Source organism: Nuphar pumila, chromosome 11 (genome assembly GCF_984573655.1).
Source record: "Nuphar pumila chromosome 11, dmNupPumi1.hap1.1, whole genome shotgun sequence".
Classification (NCBI taxonomy): domain Eukaryota; kingdom Viridiplantae; phylum Streptophyta; class Magnoliopsida; order Nymphaeales; family Nymphaeaceae; genus Nuphar; species Nuphar pumila.
This window is the reverse complement of record NC_143259.1, coordinates 23,704,006-23,725,547: the sequence shown is the minus strand read 5'-3', so window position 1 is coordinate 23,725,547 and position 21,542 is coordinate 23,704,006. Positions and strand designations below refer to the sequence as shown.

Here is a 21,542-nt window from a genome sequence, read left to right as displayed (position 1 = left end):
AGGACATCTGACTGGCGGTAAGCCCTATATATTACTTCGGCTCCTCTCACTACCAGATCGTTCCCCCCGTTTTCTCTCTCTCTCTCTCTCTCTCTCTCTCCGGTTCCTCACCGAGGTACGAGCTCTCTCCTTTCCTAGCTCTTCTGCTTAGCAGCGTTCCTCCGTTTTGTTTCTCGACATGGATAACATATTGTTTCTCCTTGGAGGTTTTCCTTTCTTTTTTAAGCATGTTCACGTAGCTCTTGGTGGTATCTTCTTGGTAGGGTTTTGCTTTTTCATTTCGCTATTGATTTGGTTGAGGGTTTATGGTTCATCTACTCCTTTTCTGATGCGGTTCTTTTCTCCGTTAGGCCTTTGCTACCCTCCCAACCTTCTCTTTTTCTTCTTTTCCTCTTTTGATTGGTTTTTGGGTGCTTACTCTGATACAGGATAAGGGATTTCATGGGTTTATTTCTTTATCTATTTTGGGCTTCTGTTTTCCTTCTCTTCTCATTTATGATTTGGGACGCTGATGTGGCTCTGGTTTTCGGAAGCATCTCTCTCTCTCTCTGGGGTTCCTGCTTTCTATTTATTCATTTTCTCTATCTGAAATTATTCCTTGGGCCTTCAATTATGGTAGGTGGCATCATTCTCTTGTTATTATGCTTTTCTCAGTCAGGGGATTTGTGGTAGTGTTTCTCTAGGAAATACACTTGCGAAATCTTGTCTGTTTTCTTTGGTTATTCTTCTCGTTTCCTGGCAGAGATTTTATTTTTTATTTTTATGAATTTCTTTGTGCAATCTGGGTTTCTTTCAGCTATCTGTAAATTCCTTTTGTGTACACCCGTGTTTGAATAAATTCTGCTGGTTTTTGTAAATTTCGTTATTCGAATATCATATTTCATCTCTCTTGCTCCCCATCCCCACCAAAAAGAAAGAAAGAAAAAGAATCATGTTTGAGCTCTACTTGTAAGCTTGGTGACTCTGGTACACTTTGTGCACATCTGACAGCACAGTTGTGGTAATTTCTTTAGATTTTTTCTTGCAAATTAAATGTGTTTCCTCCCTCTTGGATCCATTACACCCATGTTTTTACTATTTTTCTTGGCAATGTGTGTCACAGAATGGGTGAGACAGGAAAGCGATCAAACCCACCAAAGGATGGTGGATCAGATGGTGAGGCTAAGTATCAAAAACGAAGATTTGGAAACAAAGAAGGGCCATCTAATGGAGAATTGGTCGTCTATAGAATCTTATGCCCTGATAATGTCATTGGAAGCGTGATTGGTAAGGGTGGTAAAGTGATAAACTCCATAAGGCAGGAAAGTAGGGCAACAGTAAAGGTAGTTGACCCCTTTCCTGGTGCAAATGAGAGGGTCATTACGATTTATTGCTATGTTAAGGAGAAAAAGGAAAAACACATTGATGACGATGATATGGAGATCCTCTGCCCTGCTCAAGACGGTGTTCTGAAGGTGCATTCTGCAATAGTCAGTGCATTGGAAGTGGCAGGGGATTCTGATAAGAAGCAGAAAGTGACAGCACACTTGCTTGTTTCAGCCAGCCAGGCTGCAAATGTAATTGGGAAAAGTGGAACTACTATAAAGAAGCTGAGGAGCAAGACTGGTGCCAACGTTAAAGTTACCCCAAAGGATGCCAATGACATTACTCATTCCTGTGCAATGGGTTTCGATAACTTTGTTCAGGTAAGTGCTGTTATGTTTTACACCATAGATTACATCATGCACCTCTATTATCTGTTAATTGATGGTGTATACGTAATACATGTTTCTTAGCTTCTTTCTGTTCTAGGAATCTGGTCTACTTTGCCATGTGTCCTGGAGAGTAGTATTAAAGTATAAATATGTACAACGATGTTACACATTAATGTATGCTAACATATCATGTGATCAGGCAATTTGCACATTTTGTGATGGTGAAAGTCCTTAGTTTTGGGAAAAGAGGAAGAATTATGGTAATCCTTGCAAGTAATAACATGGATAATGAGTAGGAAAAGGAACACCTAGATGATTATGAGTACAACTGCTTCTTTGTGCTAAAACTTAAGTTGTTGAAGGCCCATTTGATGCACACAAAATAACTAAAAATTAATAATTATCTGTGGTAACATCATATGGGAACCATCACATGGATATGGCTATTTTCATGGAGGTCATTATTAAGAATACAATATATTGGAAACAAATTTCTATACTAAAATGTATTTTCTGTGTGACAAGGAACATATGATCCTACTAGACCTTGTTTTATAAGTTATAAGCAATAAAATATGGTAAAATTTTAAAGTATTACCTGACTTTTTGGCTTTATTCAACAATATATCTAACTTTTTCAAAAAGATATCCAACTTTGGTCTCTATGGATATCTCATCTGAAACAACCATTCCAAATTATAGTTAGTTTCAGAAAGTACTTTTTAATTCTTATCGTGCTAGAAAATCTCGTACTCCCCCTTCCTGCTTACCGCCGCCTACCCTCTTCCTCAAATGGTACTAAGGCCCTTCATCATCTTTACATGATTGAATTGAATTTTCTTCTGAGTTCCTTTCCTCTTTCCATCACCCAATCACAAGAGTTTTCTTTTGCACTAATCTTTCCATATGACAACCTGGAAATCCTTCTTGAAATATATTTGTCCCAATTTTTGCTGATGATTTCTGAACCATTTCTTCAATCCTTTTGTGATGGCTCTATGCATATATGGTTGGGCTTAGTCTAGAAGCAGACACCATTTTGGAACACTTGACATCGTACTTTGTTGTGTCCCCTAGCAATGTTGTCTCATGGAATGTTATGGTTGGATTCAGTCTTCAGATCTAAATCTCCTCTGGCCATCATCAGCCTTCTATCTATGCGTAGAAATTTCTCAAATGCAAGGTGGCCTCAACGAATTCAATATAAATCAAGAAGGAAACTGTAAATGCACGAGAACCTGAGACCACAGATGAGTTTGAGAACCATGTCATTTTAAAGAACCCTAAGTAAATGTTTCTAAAATTTGCTCCATTAGGTTTTTCTGACAAAGGTAAAATTTTCTTTCTATTTATTGTGGAATTTATTCTGTTAGGATAGTTGAGCAGGATGTGCAATAAGTCTTTACAGTATAATATATCAAGGTTTTAAAACCCGTGACTCGGAACTCGACTCGTTCTTTATTGACTCGTGACTCGGCGGGTCAACTTGGTGACTCGGACCGGGTTTTGTTAACTTTTGATTTTAAAAGAAAAACAATATATAATTTGTCTCAAACCATGTTTTTCAGTAAACATATAGTCTAAAGAGTTGACAATAAAAAATTGCAAGTTCAGAGTAGAAAAAGTGCAAACTTCTTCATAACAAGGTCACATGGAAAGATCAAGTTACATGAAGAAACTTCTTCATAACAAGCATGTCTTTGGTATTCAATGAAGGCCCCATGTAACTGAGTCTAGAAACATACTTAAACTCAAGTTTCTAAATAGAATGGTTTAGGAATTTCAGCTAAACTTCTCCAGAAGACACCCTAGCTTTTGTTAGCTTTCCTTTCTAGTGATCTCACCTCATTGAGAACAACAACACATCATCTTGCATAAAAAGCCAGATTGAATTAGTTGCAACAAGGTAAAACAACAATAAGAGAATGAATCACCAGAAGAAATTCCAATTATGACCAAGGGAAATGCTGTCACATGGATACATGTACAAGCATACTGTACAAGATCAGCAGAACTGGTATGATATGGGTGTTTCTGTCAAAAAATAAGGATGACAGGGTACATATTGTTATGCACAGGTGTGATACAGACTTTGTACAAAAATGTATTTTTATATACAATGAAGGATATGATATGTGTTCATAAAACAACACTCAAAGGCACCCAACACCAGAACATAACGTACAAGCACCGATACGTGTATGCTTCACTTTTTTGTTAGATCTTTGAATCATTTTTTTTGCCAATATGTTTAATCAACACATAAAGATTGATAGATTATTGTATCTTTGAACTGGTTTGTCTTGTAATTTATTATTTATTATTTATTATTTATTATTAAACTGTTATTTTGAAATACCCAAAAAATCAAATTTCAAATATCCCAGAACTCGGCCGAGTCAGACCGAGTCAGGCCGAGTCAAGGCCGAGTCAAGTTTACCCTGCTGGGTTGACTTGCTGGAGGGTCGAGCCGAGCCGAGTCAACCGAGTCACCGAGTTGACTTGGCGAGTTTTAAAACCATGTAATATATCAATCAATGGCATCTATTCTTTCTTTTCTAGACAGGTATTTGGTGGTTTCCTCTAGCTTGCATTATTATGGGTCATTCCCTCGATTAAGCAAGAGAGAAGTGGCTTCATTAGTGTGAAATACTACGAATTTGAAAGTATTCCTGTTTGCATGTTCAAAGAATACATTCATTGGAAGTTTTTTGTTAGTCTCAGAGAACTAAAAGCTAGAGTAAATTATTATATTGCACACAGTTTCATTATCATTCATAATCAGTCCGTGGTAAAATTTAACTCAACTGGATCACTATGGTGACATGCCATGTTGGTTTACTAGATAGAGCCACAAACATATCTAAACAAATTGGTCCTTGTGGATATTGACCTAATGTCAAGCACTTGGCAAGTTTTATTAGTTGCGGTTTCAACAAGTTGAGACCTGGATGCTGATTGTTTTATTTGGTTAATTATAAACCCATGATATGTTGAAACCTACTAGGGAATCATGCTTCCTCTGCCAACTCATGCTCCTATGGAATAGGAGCCAATTGGTGCCTCCGTCATGCTCCAAGTTCCAACTAAATATAAGCTTGTTTCCATAAATAATACATTTATAACAGTATATAAAACGACCCAAATTGTTTTGGGATGAAGGCGTAGTTGTTGTTGTATAACAGTATATAGATATTGTTTTATCTCTAACCTATAAAACTAAAATTCTACAGTAAACTTGAGATTGGACTTGTTTTTAGCTCAAAGGATATACGTTAACATTCGTATATGTTATATCATCATTATCAAGCATTATCCCAACCAGTCCTAATATGTTATATCATCATCATTATCAAGCATTATCCCAACCAATCACCTATATCGTTCAAGGTGATTTCTCGACGAGGGTTTTTTCTTGGAGATATTTTCTAAAAGTGATTTTTCTATGGAAAATCTTGAAAACTTTAAATTTTGAAAAAATATAAATAGTAACAAGAAAGATAGGAAAATAATTGGTTTTCTATTATTTTTCTTGCAAAAAACATAAAGAAACAATTAGAAATATAAAAAGAATCAAATAAAGATACTTAAAATATATAAAAAAGATGTTTTTGAAAATATCAGAAATATTGAGAAAACATTGTGATAATATCATGATATTTTAGTTTCTGGCAATATTTTGAAAATCTCGGGAAAATATCGGCTGGCCTTGAAATATCGATAATATCACAATATTTTCAAAATATTGGCGATATCAGTGACTATGATCCCAACTACATGGGGTTGGCTTTATGAGTCTTACTCATCCATTCCTTCCTATCTAGAGCTATAACTTCGATCATCTTACAATTCTTCATCTCACTTTTATTGCCTTCTCTCATCGATCTTCCTCCTTTCCTAATTCCTTCTAATTGTGTCGTGTCAAGCTTTTTGGTGGAGTAATAAGCTTCGTACAACATGTTTAAACCATTTTAAACTTCATTCGCTAATCTTCTTGGCTATTGGTGGAACTCCTAGATGCTTTATGATACGTTCATTTTTAATCTTATACCTTTTTGTTACTTCAGACATCCATCCTAACATATGCATCTCCCAACATGAATTCTCTCTTTGTATCACTTTTTAATTGCCCATCATTTAACGCCATATAAAGGTGTTTGTCTTGTAATAGTCTTGTAAAAATGTCCTTTTAATCATAGCAATACTCTATTGTCACATAACATGTTACTAGCCTATATCCATTTTATGCAGCCAACACTAATCCTACTAATGATATCAACACTAATCCTACTAGAGATATCTTCCTTAAATCCACATCTTGTTGTATCATATATCACAAATATTGAAACCTAAGACATTGTTGAATTGCAAAATTTTGTAACTATTACATTTTTCTCACTAGCTTATGCACTAAACTGGCACTCCCATGTATTTTTTTTTGTACTAATTCTTAAACCATTTTCTCTAATGTACTGCTTCAAAGTTCTAATTTTATTTGTACATCTTCCTTGTCTTAGCTAACAAGTATTATATCATGTGCAAACATGAAGGGATCTCCTCTTGTATAAACGATGTAACTTAGTGTGGGACTGCTGTAGAAAAGTGTGAGCTTAAAGCGGATCTTTGGTGTAACCCAACTGTAATTGGGAACATACTTGTCTCTCTATATAATCTTTAACAGCTCTTACAACTCCCTCGTTCATATCTTAAATGATTGCAATGTATCTATTTGTCCTTTCTAGTACCAACCAAATAAGTTTCTATGGGCTTTTTCTGATCTATGAAATCCACTTATAAAATTTTCTATTCTATCGAGTCTTAACAAGAAAATAGCTTCTATTGTTGATCTTCCTGTTATAAAACTAAATTGATCTTTCATATAAGTGATCCTCTTCTCAAATGTTGCTCTATTATTTTCTCCCAAAGTTTTATAGTGAGTCATAAGTTATAATGCTCCTACAGTTAAACAAATTTGAATATCACCTTTATTCTTATGTATAATAACCATAGTCAACAGTATCATTCTTGGTAATTTCTTGTCGAGGGTTTTTTTCTCGAAGTTTTCTTCAAAAAGTTATTTTTTGGGAAAATATCAGAAATAAAAAAAATTAAGTGAAAATTCTAAAAGCTAAAAAATGCAAAAAATAGAAAAAAAGTAAGATAAATTGCTTGCATATTTTTTCTTCTTTAGTTCTTCTTCCTTCTTCCTCTCTTTCCTCTTTCTTTTCTTCCCTTTCTTTCGTCCTCTTTTTCCCTTGTTTCTTTGGTTCCCTCTAGTTGTCACTCTTCCTTCCTTTCCTCCCCTCCTTCCTTCCCTCTTTAGTTGTTGGCTTGTTCTATTGCCTCTTTGTTTTTCTGTTCACTTCCTTCTTTCCTTTTCCTCTCCCTTCCATCCTTTTCCTCTGCTTTATTTCTTCTCCTCTTCTTTCCTTTCCTTCCTTTCCCTTAATTCTCCTTTTCCTTCCTTGTTTCCCTTCCTCCCTTCCTTTTCCTCTTCTTTTCTATTTAAAACAACTCCAAATCTAATGAAATTTGGAGGGTTGTCGCTATTGTTTTTGCGTTTATATAATATATGCTTTTCCAATATTTTGAAAATGTCACTATACTTTGCTAATATTTTCCGCTTAATTTAAAATGTTGATATTATCGCAATATTTTCAAAATATCGACACTATCAGTGACTATGAGAAGAACTAGAAATGCACAGTGAATCGAGTCAACTTGGTTAAGCTCGACACATGGCTTATTTGTGTTGTAAATGAGCCGAGCTTGTACGTCGGCCTGAGGCTCAGATGAGCAAACAAGCCAAGCTTGATCAACCTTGATAAGGCTTAGCCTGCTTGATAAGGCTCAACTCACGTAAATGAGTATTTCGGACCCGCCTCGTCCCACCCCTTCAACCCTTCTTGAAGTCGAATTAAGTTTTTTTTCGCAATGTTGATATTATCGCAATATTTTCAAAATATCGACAATATCAGTGACTATGAGAAGAACTAGGAATGCACATCGAACAGAGTCAGCTTGGTTAAGCTCGGCACATGGCTTGTTTGTGTTGTAAATGAGCCGAGCTTGTACGTCGGTTTGAGGCTCAGATGAGCAAACAAGCCAAGCTTTGATCAACCTTTCGAGCTTGATAAGGCTTAGCCGGCTCAATAAGGCTCAACTCCCGTAAATGAGTATTTCGGACCCACCCCTTTAACCCTCTTGAAGTCAAACTAAGTTTTTTTTGCCCCTTTCGGTTTTCGCTCCCTCGATCTCCCCTTGCCCCTCTAACGGCCGATGCCCACTCTCCTTGCCCCGACAGTCGACGCCTCCTCACCACCACCTCCTCTCTTTCTCTCTGCGCTTGCAAGGAAGCCCTCCTCTGCATCAGTGGGTCTACGTTGATGATCTGATGAGTGTCCCTAGTCACCTCCTTTTTTCTAAGGTAAGAAAACCCTAACTTCATCCTCTTTATGGTTTTCTTCCATCTCTTTCCTTTAAATTTTTTTTTTCTTAGCGCTCTCTGTCTCCGCATCTTCAAGGAAGCCCTCTTCTCTTTCCCTCCTCACCGTGGGTTTCTCTTCGCTGAGTCCCCGATAATCCGATGAGCAAGTCCCTCGTCACCTCCTCAATTTCTTTGCGCATTCTAGGACGCCTTTTTCTCAGGTAAGCAAACCCTAAGTCCACTCAGTGGTCTTTTTCTTTCCTTTTTTTTAGCCCTGAAATCTCCAAATCGAATGCTTATAGAACGACGGGAATGAAATCCATGCTTTGGTCTTGTGCTAGGTTTGGTCGAACCCCGGACGAGCTTAACGAACCAAGTCGAGCTCGGACCAGTTCAGCCCGTTGCACTCAAGACGAGCTTAACAAACCGAGATGAGCTTGAACACCAGTGGTTCAGGCTTGGGCCGAGCCTGTACACATATTTACTTTGGCGAGCCGAGCTTGTACATGCCAAGCTCTGCTCGTGTGCATCCCTAATAAGAACCATTGTACACCTTCTCCACTTATTTGACATTTTGTGAACCATTTTATCCCAATCTTGTCTATGGACATCCAAAATTCAAAAAATATTATATGGACATAATGCTCTTTTTCTTCTTCTTTATCACTATTTTTATTTTATCTATGCTAATTTGATCAATTATTCCTTTGTTAAGTTCCATTTCTTCTTCTATTTTATATATACATTCTTCATTTAACAAATAATAAAATATTTTCTCCATCTCTCCTTAATTTGATCATCTTTTACATATTGATCTTCAATACACCTTGCTTGCTTAAAATCTCTAGCTAACTTATCCTCTGTTGCGTTTTGAACTCATGTATGTTATGTATAAGTGAGTTTGAACTCTAGCAAACTTGAAATTAAACTTGCCTTTAATGAAAAAGCTTTATGTTAAAATTTATGTATGGTATGAATAAGTAAGTCTTCTAATATTTGCTATCCTATAAATGCATATGAATTTCAAGATAAGCAAAGAGAAACAAACAAGTACATGGAAAAACAATGAATATAAATAAAACATGCATGTACCCAACAAAAAACATATATGCATAGACATGCATAATAACAAGTCAGTAGATAATGCCATTCAGGTTCCTTAATTTGACATTATTATATGGGGTGACAAGCGATAACCCCTTCATTTCTGGTCTGCACGTCCAACCACTTGCTCACACCTATTCAACTTGGATGTCTATTTGATAGTGGGATAAATTTCACTTACTGCATGCAGATAGTCAGATACATGCAACTGCCCAAGAAATTAACCAGATAAAAAATTTGTTTTTTTTTAATTCTGGGACCAACATCAGAGCCTTTCTTGCACCTATTCATAACTAAGGAACTAGGAAACATGCATGGTTCATCCATTGGATATACTACTTGGTCAAGAGTAGCGTCCTCAAATTAATGTTTGCGAGTGTACATATCTCTAGGTCAAATAATCCCCATATTTTGAAAATATTGCAATATTTTCATTACAATTTCAAAATGGATATTTTATCACTCTTTCCACACTTGGATTTAGTCCTTTACAGTCTGTCACATGGGTACTGGTATAGGTGCAGGTACATAGGGTACTACATAGCGATTTAAAAAATTGCAGGTACGGGGAGATAACTATGTATTCTTTGGATTTTGGATCGGGTTGGACCCAATCCATCTTGTGTGTGTGTATATATATAAAGAGAGAGAAGGAACCTCTCTCCCTCTCTCTCTCTCTCGCTCCAACATCCACAAAAGAACACAAGAAGAAGAGGAAGGAGAAGATATGTACGCCTTCCCCTCCTCCTCTTTCTATCTCCACCAAGGTTGTGCGTATCGTATCATAACCCGTAATCAGCAAACATAAAATCACATGTGAATCATTTATGTCTTTATGAGCTACATAACACATCATGAATCATCAAATCTCACAAGAACAATGCAAAATAGTGATATTTTCAATTAAGAACATACCACAAGATTTATCAAAAATAAAAAACCAAGTTTATGAATACTTAACAGTTATAAATTACAATACATAACCAAGTTTTTAAGAAGTATACCATGAATCATCATCATCATTATTATCTTTTTCTTGTTCTTCATCATCTTCTTCTTCTCCTCATTCGACATTCAAATTGTCCCGATTTTTACTGTATGGCAATACTTGCACCCAAAAAAACACTTGATTTTTAATCAGTTTTCACTAATTACACGAGTGCCCCATTGTCATACAGGATCATTTGAAGTCATCTTCTTCCAAAATAACTCAATAAAAGCAAGAAATAAGTTTTTTTTACCTTAAGCCACTTCTTTGGGTAAAAAATGGTGGAAATGCACTCTTGATGAAATCACGAAGGCCTTCTCCCTAGCTCAAAGATCGACCCCCCAAAACTGTCTCATAGTTCCTAGGGTGTGTGTGAAGCTCTCTAGTATGTTCTATACCACTATCATCGATATCGATGATATTTTGAAAATATCGCCTGAAATATCGATATTTTAAGGTAGTTGATATTAAAGGTAATATCTCACGATATTTTCAAAATATCACTAGAAGATCAAATATCATGATATTATCGCGATATTTTTTGGAAAAAAACTCTTTTTTTATTTTAAGTTTGCATTTCCTAGTTTTTTGTTTCTTTTATATTTTAAAACCTTTAAAACATGTTTCTTTATATATTTGGAAGAAAAATAATGAAAAACTTATTATTTTCTTAGTTTTTTTGTTATTTTTTATATTTTTTTTTTCAATTTTTTAAACTTCTGAGATAATCTCGAGATTTATCAACTTTTGAAAATCTCTTCGAGAAATATTCTCGCCGAGAAATTACCTTTACCGATATATGTGACTATGTTCTATACGAATGAGGGTTTCGGCCCTCAAAAACCCTTAAAACCCTAGTTTTGCATTTTTTAAAGTTGGTATTGTATCGTACAATACAGACCGTATCGTACAATACAGTCTTGCATCGTACGATACAATACACACTCGTATCGAGATACGAGTGTGTATCGTATCGTGCCCTTGCATCAATGTGATATGTGTCATAGCGTATCGTATGCGTATTGTACGATACACTACGATACAGATGATATTGATCTCCACCACTTTCTTCCTCCTTTGGTTCTTCTCCTTCTTTTTCCTCTCTCTCACCCTCTTCCTTCGTTTCTCCTTCTTCCCTCTCTCTCTCTCTCCTCCGTTTCTTCTTCTTCTCTCTCCTCTGTCTCTCGGGAAAACCAGAGAAATTGAAGATGAGAGAGAGAGTTGTGGCTGGATCAAAATGGCCCTGCCCCTTCAACCTTGGTTTGACCAAGGTAAAACTTAAAGAAAACTCGGGTTTGGGTTGGACCTGACCTGGAGCAGTGTGGGACCCGACCCACAGCGTACCCACACTATGTTTGGTACCCGCCTATGTGTTGACATGGGTATGCTGCATGTGTTTGTGTTACATAGTTTACAATGATATTTTGAGGGTGCTAGCATGAGTCATCCTCATACTATTGGGATATGAAAATTGTTATCTTTATAACTGTTTTTTAAAAGAGTTAGTGGGACATTTCTTAGAGAAGCAAAAAATTGGAAAATCATCTGTGTATATTTGCTTTAAGCAGCAATATCGAAATCATATAAACATGTATTAGCAACTGAGCTTTTTCAAGAGCACCTTTTTGGTTCTCACCTGTGTTGAAGATGGGGATTCCTCATCATACCAGCTGTTGCATATTCAATTCTTTTTCTGAGTTAAGGTAAATCATGGCTGTTTACTGCTTTATGGCTTGTTTGGCTAAGGAGGGACTTCTGTCAAAAGTTCCTCCATTGGTTATGATGTTGCGTTGGCCTGCTTGCTGTGAAAGTTAATGTTTTCATCTTGCAAGATTTGGTTGGCCTTCTCATTTTGTTGTTGCCTGTTGGGGATTTCCTAGACTATGATGTAATTCTATTGTTTGCACTAGTCAGTTCTTATATTTGTATTTAATATTACGGTTCAAATATTCTTGTATATTTTATTTTTTATCAAAGCACTAGAGTCTACGGCCCTGCTAGAATAACAAATCGATGTTTTGTTATTGTTTTTTATTGACCAGGCTGTAGTAAATGTCCTTCATGATCATGCCCTGCAACATTGGTTGTAATGTTTTTCTGTTGTTCTCACTGATCATTTTCTATGTTCTTATCTAATATTATGGGTCTTTGATCTTCTTTTATTTTTGTAAATGTGGTACATTTTATTCATATAAAAGCACTCCAGCTCTTCTAAAATAACAAATTGATTTAAATTTATCCTGTTTTTTTAAGTTGGTAAATACGGAGACACCTTTTCTTGTCATCAATCAACTTGCTACTTTTGCTGATGGGAGCATCCCAAAATGCAGAAACTTGTATGTTTCCTGTATTTTCTGACGCTTGTTTTCCTGCTGGGCCATGTGGAAAATTTCTGACGCAATGGTTCTTTTTGAAACCAATATTTCCTCTGTTGTCTATTTTGATAATTGTTCTTTACAATGAAAGTGTAGCTCTTTTGTGATGACACTGTTGGAGTGTCACATGTGGTTTGGCATGTTGGATGCGAAGCTTTGCTCAAACTATAGATGTAATTAAGAGATGCACCATTAGTATGTTATAAGGACTGCTTTTTTTATTTGTAACATTAAGAAGGGCATTATAAAAAAAATCTTTCTTTGTAGGTATTTGAACTGTAAACCTTGAATGTAGATAACACTGTAGTAGAAAGTGCTATGCTAGGCTTTGGCAACCAGGTTCCCTAGATGTGGGTATGAGATAGCCATAGCCTAGGTGAGGACATGGTAAGGGATGCTAAATTTCAAAATTTTCAGGTAATGTCATGACATGAATATTAGAACATAGTAATGATTACATGCACAATGACATAATAGATTCATAATGAGAACTCATATACACATTTGTCTATTTCAAATTATCAATCTACCTGGACGAGAGTTGGGTGATATTGGCGAGGACTGTGATGATTGGGTAATCAGTCTCCTTGTTTCGCCATGGGGCCAGGGTTTCTAGCTTGCTTTTGGAATCATAGGTTTTGCAACTTATATTGTACCCATCCCTATATATGATCTGGTAAAACCTATGACAAATAATCTGGAAGTAAAGACTGAGGCTATTGAGATGCCCTATTGTAAACCTAATATTGGGAAATATATTGTATGAAAATTGTGCATCTGATTTCTTGCAGTCCAAGTATGTATTGTACTCGTAAATTTTCATTTTTCTTGCTTCTTCACATGATATGCTTCCGTGACTTCAGATCATGGGGGACCATGAGGCGGTGAAGAAGGCTCTCTATGCAGTATCAGCTATCCTGTACAAGTTTTCACCAAAAGAGGAGATCTCACTGGATACTAGTATTCCAGAAATTACTGAAATTGCCCCCATTATTATCCCATCAGATGTGCCTATTTATGCTAGTGGTGGCTTTTATCCCAGTGCCGATCCTCTTGTCCACCCACCAAGATCTCTTGCACCAGTATCTGGTGCTGCACCACACTTATCAGATCTGCATGGATATGTCACGGATGCAGGGAGCCAGTGGCCCCTCTATTCTTCTTCTGTTCCTGTTGTTTCTGGATATGGCGGTTCTGCTCACTCTGAGGAGTTAGTAGTCCGAGTGCTATGCCCATCTGATAAGATTGGTCGTGTCATTGGCAAAGGTGGGAGCTCCATCAAAAGTGTGAGGCAGGCAACTGGTGCTCGTATTGATGTTGATGACCTCAAGGGCAACTGTGATGAGTGTGTCATCACTGTGAATGCTACTGAGGTTAGGAAACATTTCACTGGATTTTAGTGCTGCTCTTTTTCTTCTAATTGTTTCTTGCTTTTTCTTTGGGGGAGCATGTGGTTCACATATCAGGTATGACATATTGCAGTCTGTTGATGATGTCAAATCTGTTGCGGTTGAAGCTGTTTTGCTGTTGCAAGGCAAGATTAATGATCATTCAGATGATGATGAGAGTGTTTCCATGCGAATGCTTGTTCCATCTAAGGTCATTGGTTGTCTTATTGGCAAGAGCGGGTCCATAATAAATGAAATGCGCAAGAAAACAAAAGCTGATATCCGTATCTCAAAAGGCGAGAAGCCAAAATGTGCTTCTGATGATGAGGAACTGGTTGAGGTTTGACTTTTTATTTACTCTTCTGTGTATTTTTTTAATATCAAATTTCTATCGAGAAAATCACCAATTTTTTTCTTTAGGTTTCTGGTGAAGCTGGCAGCGTAAGAGATGCCCTTAGTCAGATTGTTTTAAGGCTGAGAGATGATGTGCTCAAAGATAAGGATGGTGACCGTTTGACTTCTGAGCCTCTTTATCCTGGCAGTCTTCCTACACTTTCGACCTTTTCAACTGTGCCATCTGCAGCCCCTTTGAGCTATGACACAAGGCTTGATTCTGGGAGTGGATTAGGCATGCTTTCTTCTTCTCTTCATGGATATGGGTCGTATCAGGTAATATAACCTTTCTAGGAATTATTCTATCCTTAATTTCCTCTTTAAAGTTGATCTTTGTTTGAAATTTTATATTATTTTACATGAAATGAAATCATTGTCCTCATTGACGATTTTTTGGATCCATGTGAAGGTTGGTGACAATGGTTATGGATCACTTTCATCATACACATCTAAACCTTATGGAAGGTAGGTTTCTCTTGATCAGTAAATTGATTGGTTACTCCTTTCCCAGTATTTCATATCTTCATGTCATCACTGGGCATGCATTGCAGGCTATCCTCTAGCTCAGAGATGGTTATTCCTGGAAGCACAATTGGTAAAGTGATGGGCAAAGGTGGTGCAAATATTGCCAATATTCGCAAGGTCAGTGTCCTCATCATCTTAGCATTTGTTTCTGCACACAAATCTGTTTCTGTTTATGTTTGTTTCATTTCAAACCTTAGTCCATTACATTCTCACTTACTATTGTCATATTGTGGAATACCACTGTTTTCCTTTTCTCTTGATGTGCATTTGCTTGCCTCCATTTAAATTCTCAAAGTCGGTGTCCTGATCATCTTAGCATTTGTTTCTGCACAAAGATATCGGTTTCTGTTTGTTTCATTTCAAACCCTTAATCCATTGCATTCTCACTTACTATTGTGGAATGCCACTGTTTGCCTTTTATCTTGATGATGTGCATTTGCTTGCATCCATTTAACGTCTGTCCATAATCCTCTTCACAAGATCTTATGTGTGCTTGTTCTTATGTGTGTATGCATGTGTTGTTGGCATTTTCAAATAACTGTTGGTGTTAGAATGCCTAAAGCAGCCCATTTATTTGCTTTTGTAGTTAGCGTTCCGCTTGTAGTTGAACTTTCAACTTTCTTGATGTCAGTCTTTGACTTGAAGTCCTGATGATTGGGATGTCCCGGAATGCCCCAAAATTTTAACCCGAAAATCATGATAATTTTTTTTGAATACTTTTAAAATTAATAGCAAAAATCGTTTGCTAAAAAGATTGAGTGGTTTACATATCTATCTAACCGTACACTGAATTAAATTGAATTTAGCAATCGCGTAATTAAATTAATTCAGTCCTGTGAATTTAAATTAACATCAGAATCCATAAAATATCAAAAATAATAGATTAATGTCTATTCCAAAAATGCCCGAGAAAACAAAAGGTTTGGCTCTCGACCCGCCGCAACATCTCACCATCGCAAGCCATCCTCAATCTGCATGTAATTTTGGGGTCAGACTCACCGAGTCCCAGTAGAAGATACTAAACCAACACAGGTAAACTTGAACCAATATACATGATACGTGATACATGCTCTATTTAATTGTAAACATTCAGTTAAGCAAATAATTAATTTGAACATGCTTTAAATCACAACTGCACAACACAAATAGGTTCAAGCACGTACTAATTGTATGCATAATCACAATTGCATAACATGAATAACTTTAGAAACAATTATTAACTGAATGCATGAGCAAATAGATAATGCATCCACTTACCAATAGAGAACAATTTCTCTTTCATGCATAAATTAAATTTAAATGCTAAGTATAATTTAACTCTAATTAATTTCACTTTTAAATTAAATTTTGAACTAAATTCAATTATGTCTCTATTTAACATGTGAATTTAACTTAAGAGTTAAGCATTAATTACACTTCTAAATTTCCACCAAATTTACTTCAAAAAATTCATATTTTTATTATTTAATAAATTCCGAAAATCGCAGATGGCACATGTCCATAAATAACAAATGTCTTATTTTGGTTTCATCATCATCATTGCAATCCGTACCTTGAACTATTTCTAGTTTCCTTCTCTTTTATGGATAGCAATGAACTGAGCAGGTTTCATTTCAAGATCTGCTAAACATTTTGTTCGCCCTAGTTTCGAAATTAAGCATACTGGTATTAAGAAAGTATTTGGATGCAAGAAAAAGGTTATGTATATGTTTGAGATTCTCTTTGTTCTCTTAGTGGTGATTTTGTGAGTACACTTGAAACTGTCCTAAACTCCTAGGAGGTGTGTGGTCATGAGTCATGATTTTTCAAGCAAGACAAATTTTAGTGACCTTACATTTTTAATGGTCTCAAAATTATTATGATTTTGTAGCTTCATTAGAAGATGGTAATGTGGTCAAAAGCATCTTTTGTTTTCCTTAAGTTGCTTACTTGATATTGATTGTGCTAATAATGTTGGTTTTCCAGATCTCTGGGGCAGTGATAGAAATCGTTGAGTCCAAGACTTCTCGTTCAGATCGCGTAGCACAAATATCTGGTACACCTGAGCAGAAACGCACAGCTGAGAACTTGCTTCAGGCATTCATAATGGCCACTTAAACTGCCATGGAAGCTCCTTGGATTCAAATGGTTACCTTGTCATGGTTCTCTACTTGTCTTTCTCCAGGGTTTCCTCTGTTTTATCTGCCTTAGGTTTTTGTTTTTTCTTTTCATGAGAGTGAGGGTAGATCCTTTAGATATGTCTCATATTGTTGGCCTTTTATTTCCTTCACCCTGTCTACCAAGATGGAGGATCATAGCTGACACTTTTAGGGGCTTTTCTTTCCATGTTGGACGTACTTTCTCTCCATCAAATGTCTTAGAATTCAGAATCATTCTTCCTGCATGGTGGCTTTGTTTCGGTTGCTCCAAACTGGTACATGCATCATTGCTGCTCTGATTTTTCACCAAGTTCTTAATTGATGTTCATGTGAAACTTTACTCTTATTTTTATGCTTTGCTCGCTGTGCTCGCCACTCATAGTTTATGTATTCTTTCCATATCAATCAGTTCTTTGCTTTACCTTGCATATAGGTTCCTTCAACGTGTGGAAAATTGTGTACTGATTGGCAAATGGTAATTTCTGGTTCCGGGCATGATGTTTTCTATATGCCTGAGAGGATTAGATCCCATTGACAAATATAATGTGCACTGAAAACTACTTCGTACACCTCTCCCCTGGTTCCCCATGTTCATGATTCAAAGGTTGCAAGAATATTTTTTTGGTTTCTTGGTCTCAAAATGGTGTCTTTAGTTCGCTGATGATAGTGTGCTTCTAAACCAAACTGCTTGCTTTTTTTACTTCAGGAAGCTTGTGTTTTATTGAGGTATATATTTAGTGCTCAGAGTTGCTCTATCAGATGTTTATATTGAAATTTGACTGTTGAACTGCCTTTGTCCATCTAAATTTATTGCTTTCCCTGATTTTCTGTCAGATGTTTATACTAACCTCAACCAGTAATCTGTGCTTGGTGTTCAACTTTCTTCCTCTTGTTCTGAACTTCAGAATCCCCCACCACTGTTTTGAGTCAAGTCACTCTGCATTGCCTCTTTGATGCTCAAGCGTATCCCCCCTGAATTCGTTCATCAAAACGTAGAATGTCATGCTTAGAGCATTAAATACCATAACCACTTCTTGGAGCAAATTCGAGTTTCAGTGCAATAACTGTAGTCGCTTCTTAGTATGTCATCCTTTCAGCTAAAGATGAGATATTATTGGGTAGATTTTTAATGGATCATGTCTAGTAGGGTTCCTTACGGGAGTTTTGTTGAGAAGATCACATTGTTTCTGTTGTTACGAGTCGATTTTGCTATGAAAGTACAGCACGATTTGGGCTTCAGTATAAGCTACCGCGTTGGAATAGCTCTAGGTCTAGGGTGGTTGCATGATGTCTTCTTATAGTTATTTGCATTGCAAAAATATGCTATAACATGCAGGTGGAAACCTGAGCTTTGTACAGTGTACATTGTTGCTAGAGGCGACGGGAGAGTGAGTCGAACAGAAGCAAAATCGGGTTACTTAACTGTGTCTTGTTATTAGAGTTGGTAAAATGGTTATTGCTTAGTGTTGGTGCATCTTAGTTGTGTATATTTTGAGTTGATTTGATCGTGTTCAATTGTTCTCATTGTTCTCAATGTGTTGAGTTGAAACATGAATGTAACCTGACGCAACTTGGACAGAGTTGAGCATGACACTTCTGTAGTTTAAAATTATAATTTTTTTTCGGCAAAATCGAGAGTTGGTGGCAAACGCTGCTGGTGGCGTCCTCTAGTGGGCTGGGTCGATAATCAGCGTCAAACTTTATTTTCCAAAAACAGTGTTTATTATGTTTCTAGACGGTATCACTCCGTATGATAATATGTTTTTTCAAGAGAGACAGGTGCACGTTGTGCTTGACAACAGCACGTGGCTCTAGAAAGACATGTAAAAAAGGACGATGGGTGGGGTATGTGGTTGGTTTAGTTTCACGTGAGATACTGCAACGGTGTACTATGTGTCTTTTGTGTAGTTTTTTATTTTTGTACATTTAGGATGCTTTATTTGAGTTTGCCAATTTAGGAGGTGCGCGTGCTGATTCAAGTTCTAAAAGGATTTAGACGTGGTTGTTCTGTGATTACGTGCTGTTAATTATTATTATAAACTTAAAACACGCTTGGGATTTTCAGATCATTAAAAGAGTACCTGAACTTGGTGGATATCTGAACGGGCCAGTGTATTTCTTTTAAAACTTTAAATAAAAAACAAAACCTTAAACTATATAGTTCGCCATTAAGGTCAGGTAATTAATTGCCTGTGTAAGCTTGCATTTCACGATAAAAAAAGGGTTTAGGGTTCAAGTGAAAGAAGGGTCCAAGTGGAAACTCTGAGTCGGAGAGGATAAAATAACATTATTTGCATCATAGAAATTTAAGTTAGTTTACCAAGGAAATCGTTGTGATTAATTTAGAAAGGGTAGTTATATTCGTGATAAGTTGTCATTTTTTGACCGTTCGTCTTCTTATTTTAACCCCCTACCGCCGAAATAAATCCTGTTAATTTAATTTGGATAAAAAAAAAGCAAGCGTGTCCTTTATAAAGTGGGGATATTTGAATGGTTATAACTATTGATCCAATCCATTCAAACGGAACCGGACTTTTTCATGAAATTAGGATATCCTTTTAAGGGAAATTTGAAAATTTGTTGAGTCGAGTGTATTTGATATCTACTAAGACCTATATAGGTGTTCTTATACACAAGTTTGGGATGCCTGGACGAAAGCAAAAATCTCGTTTGTGCGAGGTTCAGTTTCGATAGAATCATTTACTGAGTAATAGATAAAGTGCGAGAGCTTGAGCCCTTGGTTTTCTTGTGAAACGGTGACTAGTTAAGGTTAAGGGTAGGCAACCGTGATGGAAACCATGTGCTGCGGGAACGGACAAATGGCACGCCTCTCCGTTGCGAAGCAGATCAGGTCATGCTGAAAATGAGCGTTTTTGCTCATGCTGACATCGTGGCCATCCGATTTGCATTTAAAAAAAAAAGCTCAAAAGTCAACAAAACTACGTGGCATTATCCAAAATGCAAACAGACGGCCACGATGTCCGCATGAGCAAAAACGCTCATTTTCAGCATGACCTGATCTGCTTCCTCTCCGTTGCGCTAATGATAAAAGCTGCGCCACCGGTTTTTGACGATCCTGTCCTGTCAGAGATGATTGGCCTTTCTCTCGCTCTTCCCGAGGAGAACACCTTTCCTTTGCATCAGCACGAGAAAAAAAGGCAGGAAAGCAATCAAGCAAGACGACAACGTGAGTTTTTTTTTTTTTAAATATCGGGTCTGGACTTGGGTTTACTATAAGAGAAATCATACTTGGACCCAATAAGAACTACGGACTATACTCGGTAAAATAAATTTTTTATCATTTTTACATTGAAAAATATTGGGTCTTAATTGAAATTCGAGTCGGGCCCAGTGAGTCGGGTATAAAATTTCACAGACTATTCCTGGATTCATGTATTAATCAGACCTTCGGATCCAAACCCGGGTCTTAATCAAATCTTCTTATTTATCACCATACCTGGACTCTATAGGGTTTGGTCCAGGTAAATCCGACCCATTGACACCTCTACTTCTAGGAGTGTCAATGGGTCGGTTTTACTCGGACTCAACCCATAATACATGGAGTCAGGTATAGTTTGTGAAATTTTATATCACCTGTGCTCAACCAGAGTTTTGATTAAGACCAGCGGCAGAGCCACGTTTGGGTTAGGGTGGGCACCACTCAAACCAGTGGTGGAGCCACATGCTGACGATGGTGGTCAAGTGCCTATCCTGACTCTGAAATCCCCAATAATGGGGTTTGGGTCTGGGTGGGTAGTGCCCACCCTAACCCGAATGTTGTACCTCCCCGACTCCCACTTCCGCCCCCCTCTGACCCTAATTCGGATTTCTGGCTTTGCCCATGCAGTTTTTATCAGGTCTGGGTATGGTTTTTCTTATAGTGGGTCTGATTAGACCCGATTCTGAACCTGATACCATATCCAAAAATCAAAGCCAAGTCTGGTTCCACCTGGGTCCTAACTAAACCCAACCCGTTGATACCTACTCCCTCCCCTGTTAAATGACAACAAAATACACCGGTGCCGTAGGGTAATGGGTAACCATGACCTAAAAGTTTTCTTAGCATTTCAGATGACTGTTGAGAGCAGCTTAAATGGCCCCTGTTCCATGCAGTTTTCGTGACAAAATGCCGAGCTGATGACTTTTTTCTTCTTCAGACTGTGCTCCTTTAGATGTCGTAAAGCTAAAGATGATCCACATCCAAAACCTGTACGGATGAGACGCCAGTCACTTAAATGGGGCCTACTAGTTTTTTTTCTGATGCCGTTCGTGTTTCAATTGGATGTCATGGGAATGGCATAAAATGAACGGCTTGTTAATGGGTAACGTTCATTCTTAAGATGAACGACCTCCAAGATGCCCCTGATGGTGTTACCATCAGATGCGCCTCTGAAGTGATATTTTCTCATGCTACAAGCACGCACACTCCATTCGAGTTTTTCTTGATCATTTATTTTTTCACGTGAAAACTCCATCACACACACCTCCTTTCGTGTGAAAGTCATGCCAT

General features: G+C 37.1%; 1 protein-coding gene across 2 annotated transcripts; it reads left to right on the top strand.

The window, feature by feature from the left end:
• Nucleotides 1-61: 61 nt before the first annotated feature.
• LOC149822195 (KH domain-containing protein At4g18375-like) lies at nt 62-17,437 on the top strand. Of its 2 annotated transcripts, none has more exons than XM_089980125.1 (8): nt 62-115; nt 1,103-1,685; nt 13,452-13,961; nt 14,071-14,316; nt 14,397-14,645; nt 14,779-14,834; nt 14,921-15,011; nt 16,860-17,437. In XM_089980125.1, exons 2-8 carry the CDS (start codon nt 1,104-1,106, stop codon nt 16,989-16,991), a joined length of 1,866 nt encoding a protein of 621 aa, XP_089836251.1. In that variant the 5' UTR covers nt 62-115; nt 1,103; the 3' UTR covers nt 16,992-17,437. The 2 variants fall into 2 exon arrangements, with proteins under 2 accessions (XP_089836251.1, XP_089836252.1); XM_089980126.1 differs by lacking the exon at nt 62-115 and adding an exon at nt 878-1,000.
• The last annotated feature ends 4,105 nt before the right edge of the window (nt 17,438-21,542 follow it).

What these genes read in the sequence shown, in the direction of transcription:
- LOC149822195 (XM_089980125.1), top strand. Translation starts at nt 1,104, where the DNA reads ATGGGTGAGACAGGAAAGCGATCAAACCCACCAAAGGATGGTGGATCA. An exon ending in GTTTCGATAACTTTGTTCAG is followed by an intron (nt 1,686 to 13,451) that starts GTAAGTGCTGTT and finishes CCGTGACTTCAG; the next exon opens with ATCATGGGGGACCATGAGGC. An exon ending in ATGGATATGGGTCGTATCAG is followed by an intron (nt 14,646 to 14,778) that starts GTAATATAACCT and finishes ATCCATGTGAAG; the next exon opens with GTTGGTGACAATGGTTATGG.